At 35.8% G+C, this 22,232-nt stretch overlaps 2 protein-coding genes across 3 annotated transcripts; one reads left to right on the forward strand and one right to left on the reverse strand.

The window, feature by feature from the left end:
* Positions 1–4,263: 4,263 nt before the first annotated feature.
* LOC111445252 (chaperone protein dnaJ 15-like) lies at positions 4,264–12,700 on the reverse strand. 2 transcript variants are annotated; one of them, XM_023083523.1, is made up of 12 exons: positions 12,467–12,700; positions 12,171–12,342; positions 11,537–11,660; positions 11,266–11,348; positions 11,075–11,186; positions 10,876–10,980; positions 10,674–10,724; positions 10,213–10,302; positions 10,027–10,135; positions 9,791–9,939; positions 9,627–9,680; positions 4,264–4,815 (listed from the first exon to the last, which is right to left on the reverse strand). In XM_023083523.1, exons 2-12 carry the CDS (start codon positions 12,299–12,301, stop codon positions 4,585–4,587), a joined length of 1,239 nt encoding a protein of 412 aa, XP_022939291.1. In that variant the 5' UTR covers positions 12,302–12,342; positions 12,467–12,700; the 3' UTR covers positions 4,264–4,584. The 2 variants fall into 2 exon arrangements, with proteins under 2 accessions (XP_022939291.1, XP_022939290.1); XM_023083522.1 differs by having other exon boundaries at positions 12,171–12,379.
* A 3,576-nt stretch (positions 12,701–16,276) lies between these two features.
* On the forward strand, positions 16,277–17,685 carry LOC111445363. Its single transcript, XM_023083700.1, has 2 exons — positions 16,277–16,873; positions 16,998–17,685. Exons 1-2 carry the CDS (start codon positions 16,388–16,390, stop codon positions 17,646–17,648), a joined length of 1,137 nt encoding a protein of 378 aa, XP_022939468.1. The 5' UTR covers positions 16,277–16,387; the 3' UTR covers positions 17,649–17,685.
* The last annotated feature ends 4,547 nt before the right edge of the window (positions 17,686–22,232 follow it).

Here is a 22,232-nt window from a genome sequence, read left to right on the forward strand (position 1 = left end):
CTCGTAGAGTTTGAAATTTTTCTAGGCAACCAAAAAGTCATGGCTAAGCAAATGAGAGGAATCACGCTGAAGAGTGAAGAGGAAACACTTTACACGAGTAAAATTTGGAGTAAAGAGGGAAGAAGAAGCATTCTACATAAGTAAAAGTCAAAGCAACAATAAGTGCCCACAAAATGTGGATACAAAAATATTGACAAAGGAATAAGTCACCAAGGAACCACACAACCCTCGAGAGCTCAGAAAAAATGACAACAAAAGTTCTCAGGGGTCACATGTCCAAATATTATTGGTCCAAGAAAAGAGATGAAAATGAATAAGAAGCATAGGTACCACGTGCCTTAGAAGAAGACGAACTAGCGTTCATGGTGATGATGGGAGAGCATATCAACTGTGATGACTAGATCATTGATTCAGGGTGCTCAAACTATATGACTAGCTATCAAAGGAAACTATGAAACAAGAAAGATTATAAAAGAAGTCATGTTGTGCATAACCAACAACTCACAATTGTCAATTGCTCAGGTTGGAAACACGACGATCATGCCTAAAGATGTGAAAGTCTATGAAGATGTTAAGATGTTAGGAAAGTCAACAAGAGAAGGGTGAAGATTGGAGTTCGTTTACATGTTATCTGTAAAATTTACCGATGTAGATAAGACTCGGAAGAATTAGACAACAGATCTATGACACGTAATATTTGCAGTATATGGTGACATTCATTAACGACTATTCATGAAATGTATAAATTTTTTTCATAAAAGAAAAGTCGGAGACATTCTCAAAATTTCAAGAATTTAAGACGACGATCAAAGGAGAAGTAGGAATTTTGCCTACGCTCAAACAATAACAAAAATATATACATTAGATGAGTTTGATCGATATCTATACAAGTCTGGGATACGTCATCAGTTTACATGTGCCAAAACACCACAATAAAATGGTGTAGCAGAGATAAAAAACGACATCTTACAGAAATTTGTTGAAGCATGTTACACAATAAAGATGTCCCAAGAAGATTTTGGGTTGAAGCTATACGAACGAGAGCCTATGTGATTGTGCCTAATCATTTACTTAGCAATTTTAAACTAAAGAGCTCGTAGAACTAGGGAATGTAAACAAAGTCGCATACATTGAATAGATAAGGGAAAGCTAACAAATATATGAGAATCTAAAAATAAAAACAAATATCAAATCGATGTAGAGATACATTGTTCCACAATCCCTAACAAGTGGTATCATATCCATGCCTTAACTTGTGAAGAAGGAAGGCATGTCTAACCCACTAATGGAGTCACTACTTACTAATGATAGCAAATACTCATAAACCCACAACTCATCAGTGTGGTAATGGTGTCCACTAAATGATATCAAAATAGTTGCAAGAGTTGAATTATATTGATAGCTTTTGATTGAAGTGATATCTACAAGATTTGAGCAAATCAAATGAATGCCCCACCAAGGTGTTACCAATGAAACTATGGCCAATGGAACCAAAAACCTTTGTTCCCACAAAAGAAAACCTATCTTTTTAAAATTAAGAAATGATTCAATCATGTAAGAAAACCCCATTACCTCAACTTTCTTAATCATCTTTTATTTCTTTTATTTGAAGTAATCCCCCAAACCATATGGGTGTGACTCAATTAACCCTTTCTTCCACTTGTAATATATATATTATTCAAAGATATTTAAGCATGAAGAGAGAAGATAAGAGATATTAAAAAGTTGTTTTTGGTTGGAAAGGAAGTGAGGGACACTTAGGCAAAACCCACATAATATCCAACCCACAGACGTTGATAGACACGTTCAAATGATATCATACACAACATTTCAACATCAACGAATACTTTCACTACTTATTTCAGGTTGTACAGTATTGTGTTTAAGTGGATATTCATACAAATTTAAAGCATCAAATCAAATTTATATAACTTAATCGGTTCTTTACGAAGTTAAAAGGGTAAATTTGATGAGAATGAATAGAAGAAGAGTGATGTGGGAACTCGAGAAAGATCGTGCTAATCTACCAACAATGAAAAAGCAAGTAAATTTTTGTATAGATCTTTTAATTTTGAAAAATTAGCAAGACAATTCGTGTAAATTTAGGTGCATTGTTTTTTCTTTTTGTACTCATACTATTATTATGTAGATAGAACGAAAACCAATAGATTTACAATTATTCAATCGCTTTTGCACTTCATTGGATCACATCACTTGTCAAAAATTGTACTTTATGCTCATTTTTATTTTCATCTGTTCGATCAATCGTAACGAATAATTTCTCAGTTAGAGGATAATAGTAAGCGGTCGTGTCACTCTTTTTGCCATTTATGTTTTTTTTCAATTGATGATGCTAAGGTTGTGAGACACAGAAGCAGAGAAGCACATGTGAACTAAGCTATAATGTCTGTGACAAAGATATAATGTTTGTGACAGACAGCCTATGTGTTCAACATGGGATTCCATACCTTAATTCAATTTCCTGTCTTTTCTTTTCTTTCTTTTCTTTTTTTCTTGCAATTCATTTCCATTTATTCCATGTGGGGGAACTACCAATTGTTTCTACGTTTCGTTTGTTTTTCTATCCCATTTTTTGCTATTCTAACACACATACAATATATTCTAATTGTTGTCCACACTATTTTGTTGTCTAATTTTTATCATTTTTTTTTTTTTTTTTTGGAAAAGAATAATTTTTGACCCCTAAACTTATCAAGTTGTATCAATGGTAGCGTTTATCAAATTTGAAGCAAAAAAATTTAGGTAAGTGTTGTAATTTTAACCTTTAATAACTTGTCTGTGAGATCCCACGTCGGTTTGGGAGGAGTGCGAAATTTTTTTTATAAGGGTGTGAAAATCTCTCCTTAGCGCGTTTTAAAAATCTTAAGGGAAAATCTGAGAAGAAAAGCTCAAAGAGAATAGTATCTGCTAGTGATGTGCTTTGACCATTACATTGTCACTCCAAACATTGTTAAAGGACGTTTTCTTTTGTCCAATTTTGGAGTTATTGGACATCACTTCTTGGATCTTTTATTTTATTTTATTTTTTTAATGTCAACTTTCTCCTTATTCCTACCATAGTGATTAAAAATGAACTAAAAAATGTATGATTTTCAAACATAAAAACTAGAAAAGAATGAAGGGTATGGGTAGCAATATAGAGAAACCATAGGGATGTTAATTTTTAATTATACCCCAAAAAAGTAAGTATTCATATATTGAACACTATCAAGACCCTATTTGAATAAAGAATAACTTTAAATTTTGGGGGAATTTATGCCACACAACATGTCAAATAGACACATATCCATTAACCTTAAGAACCCATGTTTCGACATAAAGAAAAAAAACATATTTCAGTAAAAGAAAGTTAAGGGGGATTATTTTAATGCTTCTTCTTTGAATACATTTCTTTATGTCGATGTTTTCTTTTTAATCACTTGGGCGACTAGAACAAACCTCTGATTTCAAGCAATGTGTTTCATAGAGTATGTGTGTCACCTAATCGTCTCAAAGATCAACGGGTCATGTTTTACTACTATTACTTGAAATCCGTTTGGATAACATCCTTTTTTGATTGGGTATGACTTCGACTGTTCCTCAAGCCCAGTAATTCTACCGTGGATATAACAATTTACCATGGTAAATTTGGAGATATTATTACATAGAAAGGATAAAAAAGAAAACTTTGTTAATGCAGTTATGTTGCGTTTATTATATTTAATGTGGAGGTGGGTGAGATTAGAAATTAGGGATAGTGATAATCAAGAGCTAACGCAATTAATTATTCCACATTCTTGGAAGGATACCAAGTGAGATATTCTAACCTAAGTCTTTCATAAGTATCATAATTATCCTTGATGGTTATGTGAAGAGTTTGTGGGAAGTTCAAACTATTGCTATTATCTTATTTGATCATAATTATCCTTGATGGTTATGTGAGAGTGAGGATGTATAATAATTGTATAAACAAACAAAATATATATGGAAGACTTTTCCTTTTAAAATAAATACAAACAAAAATATTTTAATACCAAAACTTCAACAAAAAAAAAAAACAAAAAAAAAAAAAAGAAAGAAAAACCAATTGCCAGACCCAATACCGACATGAAAAATTATTACTCAATCACAGCCTTTTAGTTTCATCTATCAAATTATATTCTCAATCACCGACTAATCACCAAAATTTAGGCTCACCTTTGATGTTAATCATCGAAAACGTCATGTCGATAAGAAAAAAAAAACATGAGGCAGCAAAAAATATAATGTATCCAACACAAACCAATTTAATATATGAATGCATTTGAGTTATTTACACACAAACTTAGTATATTTTGGCTATGTCTTTGAAAAGCATATTGTAATGCCTAATAAATAGCTTACCTCAACTCTTTTGGGAGAAAGAATGGCGAATTTTGTTGAGCCCCTGAAAGCATAATACACCAAAACGGAGACCCAAGTATGACAAGCATGGATGCACCAATTTGACCATTGATTTCTACAAGACAAAATGGTTGGAAGTTTCTGTTTGTTGATGTGTTTGGGGAAAGAGAAAATGAACCTTAACCGATGATGATGATTCTTTCATCCGAGCTTTTTGTCAGATCCCCGAGGCATACCAAACCATCTCTTTTTAAAAGATTTATCTTTTTCATCGGAGGTTCCATCTTCTCCTTGATTATCGACCTTTGAATCGTCGCCAGTAGATTTACTACTAGTTCCATTACTCGTAGCACCAGCTCCTATGTGATTCGATGATTTTGTGACAGTGAATGAAGCGTGTATGCCATCCCGTTGTTTAAGAAGCTCGTCCACCTGAATTTCAAAATCTTCAGAAATTCAGAGAGAGAGAGAGCCATGGCATATTTATACGATCTACATAAACAACATTGTCATTTGATAAAAAGAAACAATAAACTATGCAAAACAGAGTTTACCCTCCAACCGGAAAGGTCAAAAGAGAGAATATAAGAATATATTGAATCAAGAAATGAAACAAAAAACTTAAACCCTTTGACTGAGGCCCTACACTTTATGTTTAGTTTTTCATTTTTGTTTTTTGAAAACTAAGCTTATAAAAACCCAAGTTCTGAAAACTACAAAAAGTAGTTTTTGACGACTTATTTTTGTCTTTGGCCAAGAATTCCCTACAAAAAAATGAACTCAATGTAAAGAAATAGTGAGAAAATAGACACAATTTCTAGAAACCAAATGGTTATCAATCCAATAATCTTAAAAACAAGCTAATCAAATCCCAAATGTTATTATCTTTTCTTTAATCTTCAATTTCTATGACTTGCGTTCTTCCAGGTTTCCAAAACAGAGGCACTGATGGAATTAAATCACATACGCTCTACTTTCCTTTTAAACCAATAAAAAGAGATGCTGGAAAAAGCACCCAAGCTCCCCGACAGTACTCTAAATTAGAAAGCAGCACCAAGATTCACATTCACCACTTACCGATCAGCACAATCCACATTGTTCATCCCAATTATTGAAATGTATTCTAAAGTTCAAAATCCACCTGGGTTTATGTTATCCAAATGATACTCTTCAAGTGACCATCAGTTCGACAGGATAAAGATGAGGAAATAACAACAAAAGGATTTACGGACAACGTCCAACTAAATTCCCAATTCCCAAATTCCCCGTCATTCCTAATTTTGATGGAAATGGCATTCAAGCATTTCAACCACGCAGTCTTACTCACAATTACACATATAGATATCATAATTTCCAATGCATAGAGTTTCAAGCACTCTAATGGAGTTGTTGTCTGGCCCATGTCCATCTTATCATGACAAGTAGATTTAGCCCTTCATGGATGCATGATGCCAAGACTAAGTCTTTGCTTTGATGAAATTTTCAATGGAAACAGTTTCTTACTGAGTAAACACGGGTGTTTCTTGTCATCCTTCAAGCGAATTTGACAATCCTCACTTGGCTAAAGATGTTGTAAGACTATTAGAGAAGAATTGCATACAAGTGGAAGTAACAGATTTTTCAACTTGACCTCTGACGTATGCATTGACAATGCATTGACCTTAAGGTCCAGCGAGGAGGTCCATGTGAAGATTTTGTTCTAGTAACGACGTTCACCATGGTAGGGTCCCATGCATGAGGAATTTCCTTTGGACAGCAGTTAACTCTCAAAAGAGAATTTAAACTATATTTACTTGTTATCTCCTGAGGTTTATCTGACCTCTAGTTTTAAGATTTTGTTGGCTGTTTTCTTTTTTATGAGAATATTTTGTTGGATTTATGGAAGAACATTGACCTTCTCCATTTGGTCGATTCTTACATCTTGGAAAGCACCGGGTTAGTCCAACAAAATTGATTTTCCACACGCAATGGAAGTTTGATACCTATGATAGGGTTGTCTTTTTCATTGAAAATGGCATGGTGCTCAAGCACTTAATATGCAATCAAAACATAGACCCTACCCCTTCCAGTTTGGATTCCAAGGGTCAACTCCAAGCTGCGGAATCATTGATGCATCTTGATCAATTAGTTGAATCTATCTAAGCAATTATTTTCTACACTACTAACCCATTCTAACCACCCTGCCGAATCAATGTTGTATGAACAGCTAATTCAAAGGGGTTAATGTAGTCCTATATTTCTGACAACTCATTAAAGTAATTGAACAATGCCTTGTCTGGAGTCCTAGGATGCCTAGTATATTCATCCAGTAATATGATGAACACAGAAAAGACCACAGGCAACAAAAATGAAAAATAGGAGCAAAGCTTCTCAACCACAATACCATACAGCAAGTTAAATTTAAAAAATGTAATGCAATCCATTACAAGTCATGTTAATACCAAGCTAACGAGGATGGATTAGAATTAAAACTCATGCATTGCAAGGAGACTCAAGAATGCCTGATATCAAAAAGAAAAGTTGGCCCATAAAATCTGAGTGCAGCTATCTTGTTCTTTTATAAGATAATCGAAATTACTAAAAAAATCCTTTGATACACGCTGGCAAATTAATTAAAAGTAGTTAACTAAAACACCAATTTAACTAAATTACAAAACTAAATGACAATAAGCTCAATGGGATATTTGACACCCAACGAGGCAGACATTTGGTGCTGCTAATTGGACAGCTAAGTTCATTGGTGAGCCAACTACAAAGAACTTATCCTCCTTGAGAAATTTTATCTTTCACGACGAGGTAGAGATAGTCCCATTAGAAGGAGAGGGATTCACTGACACAAAAGGAATTGTACGAAAAACACCAAAATGACTAGGACCTCAACTACAAAAATCCTATTTTCCTATACAAAACTCCCGAATCGAGGATAAAATAGCTCAAATATCTGTCAGTTCCTATCAAACAAAGACAACAGAACCCAAGAGAAAGAGAAGATATATTTTCCCAATTAAAAAGGACAGATGCCAAGGAATGATTTCTCATAAGGGAAAGGTGTATAAATGAGGAAACAGAAAACATAGGGGCCTATAACCCAACTACCTGGTGTAAGATGATCCACAACTCTTCTTTTCTTTTTCTTTTCTTTTTTTTCTTTTTTTTTTTTTTTTTTTTATAGAAAATAAATTTCGTTGATGAAATGAAATCCCACAATATCAAAGACTCATCCAATGAGATGCAAGAGAATTCTCCCTTGTGTAAGAGAAAACTTAAGCTATAGTTGTTCAAGAAAAGAGATAAATCTAAAACTTCCTCTAGTGGGCTTTCTTTCTTTTGGAAGATCCTCCAATTCCTCTCGCCCCAAATCATTCAAATGATAGCCCTTACAATAAACGGCCAAAAGGTGGCTTTTGTAGATTGAGCAGCCAGAAACTTTAGCCAGTCAAGGGAATCAATCGATGTTGCAACGCTCAAACCAAAGGAGGTAAAAGATGTCTGACCATATCTTCCAAGTGAACGAATAATGAATAAGAACATGAGATGATCCAAAAATTCAAACCTATCATTTATCTATAAATGTAAAAATAAAAAATAAAAAATAAAAAATATCCTTTCACATCATTTGATGTTGGGCTTCGATCAAAGTTTTGCCAAGGCATATCTAACTTTGCATAAGATGTTGCTCTCATTGATACATTAAGTAGATAACGTTCAGTATACCTACTCTTATAACCCAATTATGAAACACACACATATTTCACACACTCAAACACTTAATTGGACATTTGTTAAACAAAATAGACAAATATTAGATATTGGTCGAACGAATTGAATATAATTTTGACATTCATTAGACATATGTTGAACACTTCTTCTCTTTGGATGAACTCCCCAATAAAGGATAAAATTCAAGCGAAAGAGAAGATGTGCTCTCATCTAAGAAGCAAGGACACTTTAGTTTGGCTAATGTATACATGCCCAATATGTGTCAGACACTCTGGTTAAAAAGGTTTATATCTCCAACCACAAGTGCTCCCAAAAGTAGGTGCCCACCCAATTAGACTGTGTGAGAAGAGAAAAAAATTCAAATCTAAGAATGTGTCTAAAAATGTAACAAAAAACAATAAGATCCTTTTAAGTCACCTGCTAAGCTACTGTTGAAATTTTTCAAAAGCAGCTCTAACTTCACACATGATGTCGCTCTAGTAAATATCTTTAAGTACATGCCCTTCAATATACCCATCCCAGAACACAGACTCAAAACACTTAATTGGACATGTGTCTAATATATGTTTAGCACATACCGGTCATTGGCCGAACAAAGTGAAGTTCACACGTGTCAAACATTTGCATAAAAAAATGTATTGGACACTTGCGGACATATATCAAACAAATATCGGACATTTGAAGTAAAGAATTTGAACTTCTTAAATTTGCAGTGATAACAGAAACATCCTCACTTTAGCCCTTTTTCTCAATCTTTCGGCCAATTTTTGACTCTTGCAATTTTCTTCAAGGTAGCTAATTGGTAGTGTAATCAAAGAAAATAATTAAATCCATGGGTATAATACTCTTCAAGTCTTTCAGATCTATGACATGTCTTAGAAGAAGCAAAAGATCTGTGGTGCAGCTACCAATTTAACAGGCAGAGAGCCATGATCTCTAAACAATATTTTCTACTGGTTCCCACAATCACATAACAGCGTCCCTTTCATCCCTTTTGAATTTCTTCTTATTTGGATGCTGTTCATTTGATTTCAGAAATCCTAAGCCATTTCCTGTTATTCCTCTTTTCCCTTCCCTTGATTTGAGAGAGGGGGAGAAGGCGCCTAAATTCTAAAACCGTGAACTACAAAAGCCTAAACAAAATAACTGCAAGCTATTTCACATATCAAATAATGAAAGAATTAAAACTCATCTCCTCTGGCCTATGGAAGTAATCCAAAAGTCTATAACTGAAAATCAACCCGTAGAATGATCTAGTTAAGCTATCTGAAATTATAATTAAAATGAAAAGGAAACGATAATGAAGAAAAATAAAATAAAACATTTCCATCATCTTATAAGAATGCTAGTTGATTGAGAAACCAGAGGGTATACGACTTCAATAAATTGCCACTTCCATGTTAGCAACAGAAGTGTTGATATCCATGGACATATAAGGTAACTTTATTGTTCGGCCTACATATTAAGAAACCAAAACATAAAAAACATGATCTAAATTACAAGAATGAGCCATGAAAACTTACAAACTGCTTTTCCTCATTGTATCTGTTGGTCACTTCTTGGAAACGCGCTAATGCCTATGGAACATCATAACAAAGCAATTAATACGTAAATCACAAAATTACCAGGTAGTGGGTAGAGTGAGATTGACCAGAGGGAGGGAAGGAGAAGAAGAAGATTTCAACACCTTCCGGTATTCTGTCTCAAATTGGCGTAGCTCATTTCTCTTTCTCAAAATTTGAGCCTCAATATCTTTCAGCTTTTCTGTTGTCTCTTCATAATTTTTTGTACATAGTGCCTCAATAGTATATGCAGCAGTCTTAAAAAAGTTATCTCCTGAATAAACAAGAAAGATGTCAAAAAAGCAGTTAACACCAAACAGAACAAAATTTGAAAGATGAATTAAGAAATCTAAGTTAAGACCATAAACAGCAAAAATATGGGTGCCAGCCTTTAGCTCTGAGACCTCACAAGGCTGAAGACCTTCCAACCTCTTGAAGAAAGAAGCTTCAGGGTCCTTAGCCATTGCCAACTACAACAACACGAGAATCCATTCAACCATCAAGTGTAGGAAACATTAGTAAACTACATAGTTTGAACTTGCAATACCGCATTGACAGTGGAATCCATCCTGTACACTTGAAAATGCAAAAAGTAAAACCCAGCAGATGTTACTTTCCCAGACTTCTCACTATCTTCCTGTATGGAAAAGCAATGGAAAAACCACAGAAGTAAAGTCAATATAATACGAAGTTGAATCTTAGCTTTCTAATACAAACTGACTCGCAACAATTTTACAAGTTGGGATCCAAGTGACTGATATGGTAAGATTTCATCCATCTACTCATGGAGAACCTCCTATAAAACACAGTTCGAAGTAAATGGTGCTTTTTTTATATGCATCGTCCAATAATTGGCTACACACCAACAAAAAATGCTAGAGTGACAATGCTTGATGATAGCACCTAGATCAGATTTTAATTGCCATCCAACAGGAGAAAATACCCACAGCTTAACCTATATCAATTAAAAAATGAGGAAAATTACAGATACACTTTTAAAGGTAATACCTGTAAGGCCAAATTGTAACCGCCGCTGACATCGTGTTCAAAAAAGAGCAACTGGAATGAAAAAATATAGCACCAAAATCAGAAACATGAACTAGCTAAACAAAGTGGATGCACAAACAAGTAGAACAAGACCAAGAATCAAGGGGGAAAAGTGCATATCAGAGGAGACCCATTTAGTTGAAAATTACTGGTAAAACTACACCTTGAATTTACTTTGTGCAGTTGAAGTAACCCTTATAACAATTCCAGCTTGAGCTTGCTCCTCGTTAATTGTCACACCAAAAAAGTGAGCACATTGCTTATCCACCTATAATAAAACACAGATATAACAAGATATCAGAAGAACTGCTGGAAATGTTGCTGCTTTGGTACCATCTTGATGTAAGCTACATGTGATGCACCTTGCCACTAACTGATGTTCCAATAGGAAGAGGCCTAACTGTGACAGTTCCATTCAGAGCTTCTTCAAGAACATTAGCAGAAATTGTAGTCTTAATAGGAACACCCAGCTTGCTAAAGAAAATAAAAAAATAAAAGTGATCAAGAAAAATCTAGACGACTAAATCAGTAAATTACTCAATAAATGTGTCACCTGAACAAAGCTGCAAACATGGTATTGACAGTTCCAAGATTGGATAAGTCTATTTCCATATCCATGCCACTAGCATCAAGGGCCTGAACACATTGATTACAGAATAAGATACTGTGTATGGGATGGAAAAATGTCTACAGCTATATAAAGACCCTCAGAAGTAAATAAATCTTGAACTTGGAAGTAATGAAGTACATTTTCCAGTATTGTTAATATAAACCTAATATTACAAAGCATCAGAATAAGTAGATGGTGACAAGGAGACAAGCACCTCAAAGCCAGCACTGTCATATTGCCTTCTCTTCTCTGGATCAGATAGGATGCTATAAGAATATGCAACCTCCTTAAAAAGTTCTGAAGCTTCAGGGTTACTGCCATTCTTATCTGGGTGATATCTGCCAAATTGTTTTGGGGTAAGAATCACTTTGCAGACAGATGTTTCAAAAGATCAAAACAATCTTATTTCTTTTTGTAATTAATAACTCAAATTGGAATGAAGGCAATAGAAATGTGTAATTAAATTTAATGCATCTGAAATCTCATGCTGTAACCACCCACAGCAATTCATAATTTAATGTTAGTGTATCTGGAGCCTAGCTGAACTGGAACACGACTGAATATGAGTCACTATTACAGTTCCAAACATGCTGAATAGACAAAAAGAAATGGAGTTTCCATCTTCCTAGCAATGATTTAGATACTACCATCAAGCGGCATTCGAAGAACACTGTAGATTCTTTAAAATGAATCCAGCTTGAATTAATAATAATCTTCTTACATCTCAAATTGTGCACTAGTATACAGCATATTCCTATTCGTTATTGACGGTGAGAAAGAATTATGATTAAATATCAACTAAAACAGATCAAGTTTCAGTCATACGGAGCGTAGAGCAAGAGAATTACTTGAGAGCAAGCTTCCTATAAGCAGACTTGATTTCCTGATCAGTGGAATCCCTGGATACGCTTAAAACCTCGTACGGGTCCCGTCGAAGCGCTGGAGCCGAAGGTCCTTCCGACTTCGAACCCGTCTTCATTCCCTCTTTTTTTCCCTCTCTAACTCTCCCACTCTCGGTGCCTTTGGACGGAGGAAAGCTCTGTATCCTCTCAAATCGCTGTAATAATCAAAAATCGGCGACCGAATTTGAAGAAGAAAATGTCGAAATTCAAGAGACGAAAAACAAATTACAAAAAGCATTAACCTGAAAGCCAATTTCGGATTGAGCTATATTTTCGGAAAATTAACCAGAGCAAGTAATTGTCCGTCGGCTAGGATCCAATCAACAAACAAACGGCCTTCTCACGCAAAATGATTCAAAATAATGGGAAAGCAAATGACACCTAGGGTTTCTCAAGATTTGATGGGAATCTGTATAAATTTCTGCGAAGAATTATTTGTGGAAATGGTCTAAATTCTATTTCTTCCCCTCTTTGTCCTTCATTTGTCTTTGTCTGCAACCGCCTAGTTCTTTATTTCAGATTTAACCAGAGAACCCATTTAATTTAGAATCGAACCGAACCGAACCAAATTGGGTACATCCCCTCATGATACATGACCCTTAACGTATCATTTGAAGGCGGTCAAGACCTCCACCATAAGAGACGAATATGGTAACAAAATAAGTCATGATCAAGTGTTTGAACCCAATACTTACGAAAATCTATAATGAAAGGTATTCATTTAATCCACCCTGTTCATTTAGTCCTCTTCACGACTTCCCTTGTACGTTTCTCTTCAAAGTTTTAAAATATGACGGTTAGGAAGAGGCTTCCACTCCCTTATAAAGAATATTTCGTTCCCCTCTCCAACTGATGCGGGATCTTACAATTTACTCCTTTGGTGGGGCCAGCATCCTAGCTAGCACACCACTCGATGATTGACTCTGATACCATTTCTAATAACCCAAACCCACTGCCTACAGATATTGTCTTCCTTTCCTTTTGGGTTTCCCTCAAAGTTTTAAAACTCATCTCACAAGGAGAAGTTTCCACACCCGAAATACTTTGTTCTCCTTTTTAACCGATGTGGAATCTCACACTTGTCCCATGAGAATCATCCACTGTGAGCGAGGTCGATGTAACCAGAATCAACTGAAAAAGAAAGTCTTTAGCTTAGACTTAGAGTAGCTGGACTTTAATTTTGGTAGCCTAGAAAGGGTTGTGTTTATTAGAATGGGTAGTAGGCTACCAACAGATTGCTTTCATATTCATCAAATTGGTATCTTTACGTCACACACTTTTAAATCACTTTTGACCTTACGACAAAATTGTCTTCATTTAAATAACTTTCCGTGTCTCATTTTTTTTAGGAACAAGAAATACGTCAAAAATAATATATGTTTTCAATTTACTTTGTGAGATGATTTTATTCTTTTATTTTTTCTTGAAAAAACAATAATATATATAATATTTTTTGAAAGTAGCACGTGAACGAAAATTAATAATGTTTAACCCTATTTAAAGTTTATTTTAGAATAATTAAATGATTGAAACATCATATTATAAGTGAACTTACTATTGAAACACGTATGAGCTAGATTAGAAAATTTTGTTTGATACATAAATAACTTGTACATGTGGTCTTATTTATGTTGATTATTTATGTTTGTGATATTTGAATGAGCTATGTGATGATTGTACTTACTTTTCTGTCTGATTATGATTGCTAAATTGACGTCATCATATTTATGTCTTATGAGACACCATGATGTACTATGTATAATAAGCATGAACTTTATGAATGTAACATATGTCTCGTAAGGAATTTGTGCATGATAATTGTTGAAGGGATAGAAATTATTGAGGTAGAAATCTGGATAATTTAACGAAGGAAGGAAATGAATTGAAATTCACTGACGAGAAAGGATGATTTTTTGAGGTAGAGGATGACCAGTCCAACTCGGTTCGATTGGACGAGCTGGTCTAGGCCAATTGAACCGATTTTTTCTAGTCTTGCATGTTTTAGCTTATTTTTGCCGAGTTTTCGATCTATTCCCAATGGTGCTGGTCTCTTTTCTTAATATATTACCTTTTGAAAGAGCTTGGAAGAATTTGTAGTATGTAATAGTCGAATCCAATGGACGAAAATTTACTTAACTGAAAGCATGATTAGGCTATTTATGATTAGTTTACTTTACTGTATTTTTATTCATAATAAGTTTACATAGTTATATAAGAACAATTTGGAGTATGTGAACTAACCCCTAATTGTGAACTCACTTCGATTGTCGAAGGTCTGTATAGCATTTTAGTATCTAACAATGGGTCAACGTCATTTAACCTCTAACAGTGAACTTGTCCTAATCGCCATGGATCCACATTTGTACCTATATGATTTATGAGTTGGTATTTATAAGGTTGAGCCCTAAGATGGACGAACTTTATAGAGCCATATCAGTGTCTAGTTGATGCGGTTAGGTGATCTCCAACCATTCCCTAATCATCATCTTGTTCGAATGAGAGCAAGAGATGACATAGGTAGATGAATGTTGGTAAGCACGAAGGTCGTTCCCTCCTTAATGACATTGACTTAATGGGGCCTACTAGGGTCGTTCCCTCCTTAATGATATTTACGAATAGTGTCCATAACAGTATGTTGAGAAGTATGGGTCGAAACATATGACGGAGTCCTGTCTCGAATACTTATGATACGTAAGTTTAGGATAAATGATGATGAAAGAGACTAAACAGCTAATCATGAAGCATTAGAATATGGAAAACACTCGCACCCTTCGTTAAGACGATCACGCAACACTCTGTCTTATCAGCTAAAGATAGAACCTACTGGAAAATAGAAACATTCACATAGTTTTATTAAGACCAATCAAGAAGACGACATTATAAAAACTAAAATATCTAAATCTTTATTCCTATTGAGACGTCTAATTTCTAAAATACCTCGATACCTAAATCTTCGTTCCTAAAATATTTAGATATTTATTCTTAAAATATCTAAAAAAAATTGGTTCATACAATTATTATGGTAATCCTGATGGACCAGTGATGATCTTTTAATAAGAACTTGATGGATTTTGCACTGTTACCCTAAGTTAAGCTTCGGTAGCTTAAATTAACCTAGGGGATAGCCTAAAAGAGCGTATTAACTTAGAGATGAGACTTCTAAGTACAAATAGGATACCCGAACAACCTAACAAACTAAAAGACATTCAAGAACGAATTAAGAACCTACAAGTAAGTTACTAAGTATTTTTATACTCGTTCATGCTTTTAAATGAAAGCTAGACAAAGCAGTTAAGGCAACGACGTGTACGAGTTGTGGGGCTTTACGGGTGGAGATAGATTCAAGTCTCTTGATTTTCGTGTATTAGTTTTGAGTATGTACTTTTGTATAACTATTTTGGTCATCGAATTTTATTGTTTTATATTAATTTGTAATTAATTTTAAATTATTATTTTTTAAATAGGAAGGATTTTGAGAGCTACTTGTACAAGTGTTTTTAAAAAATGGAAGAAACTGAATATTTTAAAATGGTTGCCAATTTAAATCTCTCATTTATGAGACATTTTTTAAAATTTTAAGAATTTATTAAATATAATAGATAAAATTATTAAAAAAAGATTATAATACTAAGGCAACCTAAAAAATCCAGACTTAAAATATTTAAAAATTAAGAAGAAAAATCAAATTAACTGTCTTTTTATTTTAATGGTTAATTTTTATTTTTAAATATTAAATATGGGGTCCACAGAAATTGACCGTGGAAGTTTGGAACCAAACAGCACGTGTCAAAACCGGTGGCCGGGCGGCGGCGACTGGCGGTGGGGTTTGTGAAACTAAAATAAAAGTACTAATCAAAGCGCGTCAGACGGCGGTGGAGTGTTTTTCCACACCGGTTTTCCAAGTCCCGACCTACACGCAATTTACACACAATTTCTTCATTTTTATTTTCCCCAAATAAATATATATTTTTAATTTTAAAAAAATATATATTTTTAATTTTAAAAAAATATATTTGCTCATAAGAAATTATAATAAGAGCCAGTATCGTCTCAATCGGCTTCATCTCCCCGTGATTACCCCGCTGCCCTCTCCGCCGCAGCCTCACCTCCGATCAAGCGCCGTCCGGTCAATTTCCGATTTAGGTTTCAAAGATTTGGCAAAAATGAAGAGCCAAATTCAAAGCCCGAAGCTGATCCATATCCATCTTAGCTTCTTCAACGTCGTCCCTTACATCCTCCTCTTCACCGCCGGAATCACGGCCGGAGTTTTCCTCACTTTCTATCTCTCAAATTTCTCCATCAACTTAAACCTCACTCAGATCCCTCCTTCGATTTCTTCCCCGGTGACCGGACCCCGGGTGGGGTTGGAGGAGTATTTGAAACCGCCGGAAGTAATGCACGACATGGAGGATCAGGAGCTTTTGTGGAGGGCTTCAATGGCGGCCGGAATTCGGGAATTCCCGTTCCGGCGGGTTCCGAAGGTGGCGTTCATGTTCTTGACAAGAGGGCCGATGTATTTGGCGCCTCTTTGGGAAGAGTTCTTCAAGGGAAATGAAGGGCTTTACTCGGTTTACATTCACTCCGATCCTTCTTATAATCATTCTTTCCCCGAAAGCCCTGTTTTTCATGGTCGCAGAATTCCGAGCAAGGTTAGCTTTATTTTACCCCCATTTGTTCAAAATTTATCTGTGTTTTATGTATATATTGTTAAAAATCACGACTCTCTACAATGACGTGATATTTGTTCCCAATTTGTTCTTATGTGAATTGCAGCAAGTGGGATGGGGAAAAGTGAACATGATCGAGGCAGAGCGACGCCTAATTTCAAACGCCCTCCTCGATATTTCAAACGAGCGATTCGTTCTTCTCTCGGAAGCCTGCATTCCTCTTTTCAACTTCTCCACTGTCTACTCTTTCCTCATGAACTCCACCATGAAAAGCTTCATTATGAGCTATGATGAGCCAAGCAACGTCGGTCGTGGCCGATATAGGGCTAAGATGTTCCCACCCATCTCCCTAAAACAATGGCGGAAAGGCTCGCAGTGGTTCGAGATGGACAGAGACACCGCCGTTGCCGTCGTCTCTGACCGGAAATACTTCCCTGTCTTCGTAAAGTATTGCAAAGGCCAATGCTACTCCGATGAACACTACATGCCCACCTTGGTCAATGTTTTGGGCTGGGACAGGAATGCTAATAGGAGTTTGACTTGGGTTGACTGGTCAAAGGGTGGCCCACATCCAACGAGATTCTCGCGGTCAGATATCCACGTGGAGCTTTTACAGAGGCTAAGGAATCAAACTGAGTGTACGAAAAGTAAAACGGAGGGGACAGGTGTTTGCTTCCTATTCGCTAGAAAGTTTTCTCCGAACACATTGGGAAGGCTAATGAAAATTGCACCAAAGGCCTTGCACTTTGGGAGATAGATAGATTAGAGAAATTGGAATTTATTTATTTATTTAGAATTAGTATATATATATATATATACATATTTATTCATATAAAACCTTATTTCAGAAGCTCGTTTGCTTGCAATTTTTAAGGTATGTTTGGAATAACTTTTAATATTAAAAAAAAGGCATACTAAGAACGCTCGTGGAAAAAGAAAAAAAACATTGTTATGGAATAAATTTTATAGTATTTTTCATTAGATGGGAAGTCTAGATACTTTATTAATGAGAGGAGTTTCAAATTAGTTACAAGAATGACAAGGTGAATCTCATCCGTGGAGGAAGCTGTGAAAATATTTGCTGAAACCACCCAACCTAAATGGTGTGAAAGTTTTCTATTTATAATCAAATAAATTACAAAGATATGAAAAGAGTACTAAATTGAAAGAGCAATAAATGAAAGATACATAAGCCGTGATGGAAGCTGAGCGCCATCCTAAGGATAGAGTGGCGAAGAAAGATAAAATAATTGAAAGTTACTATCTATATCAACAAGGTGGACCTTCCTTTTCGATGGCTCAATAACAGGAACTTCAAAGTTAAGTGTAATTTGTTTGGAATAATTCTATGTGTTTGGTGACCTTTTTTTTTCTAGGATGCATTTGAATGAGGACAAATCATTGGAAGAACTCATCTATGGGCAAAGTCTTCACTCTTAAAAGCGAGGAGTAAGTAAGTAATCTAACCATGTTGTAGGGGATGCAGGAGGATGTCGGGGCCATCGATGTCAAATCCTTATTTAAATCTTGGACATGAATCATTACAAATGGTATCAGAGCAAGACCTCTCTCACTAAAATATAGTTTGGGGACGAACCAATGCGGAAGCTGGTAGGCATGTGGTATGTGACACCTAAGTAACAGAGGGGTACATGAGTGAACTAAGAAAACGTGTGAATGAAAGTGATCCCGATGATAAGATGGTTAAGAAAAACTTAAAAGAATTGAAAGTTATTGCCTATACCAACAAGGCGCACCTTCCTTTTCGGTGGCTCAATGATAGAAACTTCAAAGTTAAGCATGTTTTGATTGGAACAAGTCTATGTTGTGTGTTGTAACGACCTTATTTTACTTTTGGAAATAAGGTCGTCACTACATGCATGTCATGTATATCCTAAGGATCACAAAAAACATGAATGCATCGACCCAAGCTTCCGTCCCATGGCTGTTACCTCGATATTGTCATCTGTACAAGGGTGTCCTATCTTTACCTAAAACAAGAGTAGCACGTGGCTTGAGTATTTTAAGAAAAACTCAGTAAGTAACCCACTATTGGAGTCAAAAAATGTCATCACATGCAATATTGTGGGACCTATCGTTTCATAAAAATATCATTGTATGCCTTTGGACTCTGCTTTCCAGTCCGGACAAGGTTGGATGTGTAGTATTTTCCTACATATGGCTCACATACGCGCACATAGACTCACTAGCCGAGCTCGTATACGTACCCCTTAGGCCTGGCTCATCGGGCTAGTGAGCCCTCATGCTACCGGACGCCACGAAGGGAAATAGCCCACATAATATCATAGCGAACATAAATAAATATCATAAGGTATGCATCCATATTAATCATAACAGAAAAGTATCTAAATCCACACGACACACCTAGATACTTGAGGTCCCCATAACTCAAAATCATGACATAAGTTTATGATGCAAGTCAAACCTCCATTCATTCATAACATAACGAGTCTTTGAAATATGCATATGTAATTCCTGTTATATTTTTCATACATAACATAATTTACCTGGCGTAGTGTATGAGTTTGTGCATCATAGATTATCAAATATCATAAACATGATTCCAAAGCATGGCATAATCTTATTATATCATAATTTCTAACATAACATAGCATAATATAGCATAACATGTCATGACATAACATAGTATAACGTAACAGAGTAAAACATAGCATAACATATGCTAAACAATCATAATCATGACACATGCAGAGGTCATGAGGCACGTGTCATTATATGTCGTACACTTTGTCCAACCAAGCTAACAGTAGAGTCACTTACTTATTTGGCCTCGGCCGGAGTTATTGATTATCCTTGAAACTAGTTTGGATTTGCTTCTCTAAGTCTTATTTAACTTATGTAGACCCGTCATCAAGTTAGGGCATAATACACAATTCAATTCATCCAAAGATATAAGTTAAATACTTCAAAAATAACTTAAATTGACCAAACAGAGATCATATTGACCTTAAATGCTCCTCCAAGTGCAAAATAGATCTCAAAAGGGTAAAATATGGTAGAAAAGGTCCAAAAATAGTGGAAGAGGCCTGAAATAGAGTAACTCAAGCTGAATAGTTGACCCGAAGTGCGTGAAACTGAAACAAGCCGATTAGTTGGTTAAAAAAAAGTGTGTAACGACTCTAAATTTTACCTATTTTATGTAAGGTCATCAGTATACTTTAAATGCTGAATTTACTTTAAATGGGCTCTTATCATAAATGCGACATAAGTTTGTCTTTTATTACCTCATGAATAACGAATACCAGGGAAAGAAAAGAAAAACAACTATGAAATAAATGTCCTATAATAACCTATGATTTCTTCGCCCGGTCATCCGAAATTTTCCGACGATCCCTCTCTCCTCGAAAATGCCATTTCTGATGACCGTTTTCCTACTTTTCCTTTCGTTATCGAGTCTCCTCTTCCCCCTAATCCCGTTTATGGTGTTATTTTGGCTTGAAAATGTCCGAGACTCCTAGATCTTAGAGGTTTAAAAAATTCAAGGTTCTTTCCTCCTTCCCCGACGATGTACAACGTGTAGGCAACGTAAAAATCTATCCCTGGGGTGTGTAAAGGTCTCTGGAATTGTTTTCGTTGCGTAAATCAGAGGTTTCGACGTCGATTTCGTAGGGTTTGGCTTCGTTGGAGCTTCGTCAGTTTTCTCTTTGTCTTTCTTGTTTTTCTCACTATTTTTCTTTCTTGCAGGTGTCTTGGAGGTGGCTGAAGGTCGGGTTTGGTTTTCACGGTGACCCCGAGATTGGGCGCACTTCGTGGGTCGTGTGCGAACTTGTCGGAGTTTTCAGTCTCGCTGACGATCCCAGATTTTTTTTTTCTTAATATCTTATCCGTTACAGTGTGGGTCACGTCAGCGAGTCAAGTCGAGTATGCGAAGTGGAAGCATAGGTCAAGACACACTATGGATGTAGTTTGGGTCGAGGATCATGGGCCGTGCCCGCGTGGTTCTAGGTTTTCGGTTGCGATGGACTTGGGTCGTAGACGAGTTTGGGTTGCGCTACTCATTGGATTGATGGGTTTCTTATAACCCTAACTAGTTGAATCTAAGAACCCTCGTAAGCACCTAGATATGCAAACCCTAGTTTACAAATGCAAAATGCCCAAATCAATTTGATTTCATTTCAATTGATTGTAATTCTCAGGAATTTGATCTAAACAACCTTATCGAAGAACAAGACCTTTAGATCTAAATATATCCAAAATCCTCAAAACAATAAGCTTCAGATCAACATATATCTCCAAATTCCACAACGTTGCAACGTGGCTTCGAATCAACACATTACTTCTCGCTATAAATTCTCTCCTCCAAGTTCCCATGGTAGAATTATGAGCCGCCCTTGGCTTCATATATTGGTTGCAGGTGACACTAGTTGCATTTTTTCCTCCCCAAAGAATGTTAGAGTGTTTCCTCCAATTTGGATGGTAGGTGTTCAAATGGTAGGGTTGGAAGCGCCTGACCTAGTTGAGAAAAATTAATTCTTTTGGACACCCTCCTAGTGAAGAAACGTGAGTAGAAAGGCACACGACAAACAAGTAAGTCACCATATGGATTTAGGCAAGAAATACTTGTAGGATTCGCTTGGATTGCGTGCATACTAGTAAAATTTACCTTAGGTGGTTAGCTCCACGAAATGAACTTAGGTAATATGGACTAACTAGAGGATGATAGCATAATGTGTAGTAATATCAAAATTGTTTGTCTTAACGCTATCATGCTTTATGCTTCGCTGTATATATGTTTTTTATTATGTTGAAAGGAGGATGGAATTTTGTGATTTGTGCTCTTGGTGCTTAATAGATGTTATTGCCCTGTTACGCATGTGTGAATATTATGCATGTAATGTTGTATGATGATTTTAGGTATGAATTATACGCACTCTCTACTAATTTAAAAGAACCAAACTTATGTTAGACTAGGGAATTATGATTAGGTTGGTTCGTTATTAAATTTAGACCTAACCCAGATGCCTAACAAACCACCACGGCTTACAACCACCATAAAAGTTCCACTTATGCTGCGAGTAGTGCGACCGTGTCAACAGGTGCCCCAGTATCCCTTTTCTTACCTGTAATGAGAATAGAAGGTTTAGAAGGGAAGATGGGCCCTAGCTTTCGTGGTAAGACTAGAGGTTTCTGATCAAGACTCAATAGATGCTAAGCTATTTTCGCAGATGGAGCATGAGACCACGTCGTATAGCCCAACAGCTGGATGAGACAAGGGTGGTGTCGCACCCCCCAAACGAGGGTGACTTTATGGACCTTTGGGAGGTGTCAGCTAACCCACTAAATAAGATACCATATAGTC

This window comes from Cucurbita moschata, unplaced genomic scaffold, assembly GCF_002738365.1.
Source record: "Cucurbita moschata cultivar Rifu unplaced genomic scaffold, Cmos_1.0 Cmo_Scf00007, whole genome shotgun sequence".
Classification (NCBI taxonomy): domain Eukaryota; kingdom Viridiplantae; phylum Streptophyta; class Magnoliopsida; order Cucurbitales; family Cucurbitaceae; genus Cucurbita; species Cucurbita moschata.

Bases quoted from the DNA above. Each gene is read 5' to 3' on its own strand.
- LOC111445363 (XM_023083700.1), top strand. From the start codon at position 16,388: ATGAAGAGCCAAATTCAAAGCCCGAAGCTGATCCATATCCATCTTAGC. The intron at 16,874-16,997 runs GTTAGCTTTATT...TGTGAATTGCAG, and splicing joins GTCGCAGAATTCCGAGCAAG to CAAGTGGGATGGGGAAAAGT.
- LOC111445252 (XM_023083523.1), bottom strand. From the start codon at position 12,301: ATGAAGACGGGTTCGAAGTCGGAAGGACCTTCGGCTCCAGCGCTTCGA. The intron at 11,349-11,536 runs GTGCTTGTCTCC...CAATGTGTTCAG, and splicing joins ATGACAGTGCTGGCTTTGAG to GCCCTTGATGCTAGTGGCAT. The intron at 10,136-10,212 runs GTATTGCAAGTT...GTGTTGTTGTAG, and splicing joins TGGATTCCACTGTCAATGCG to TTGGCAATGGCTAAGGACCC.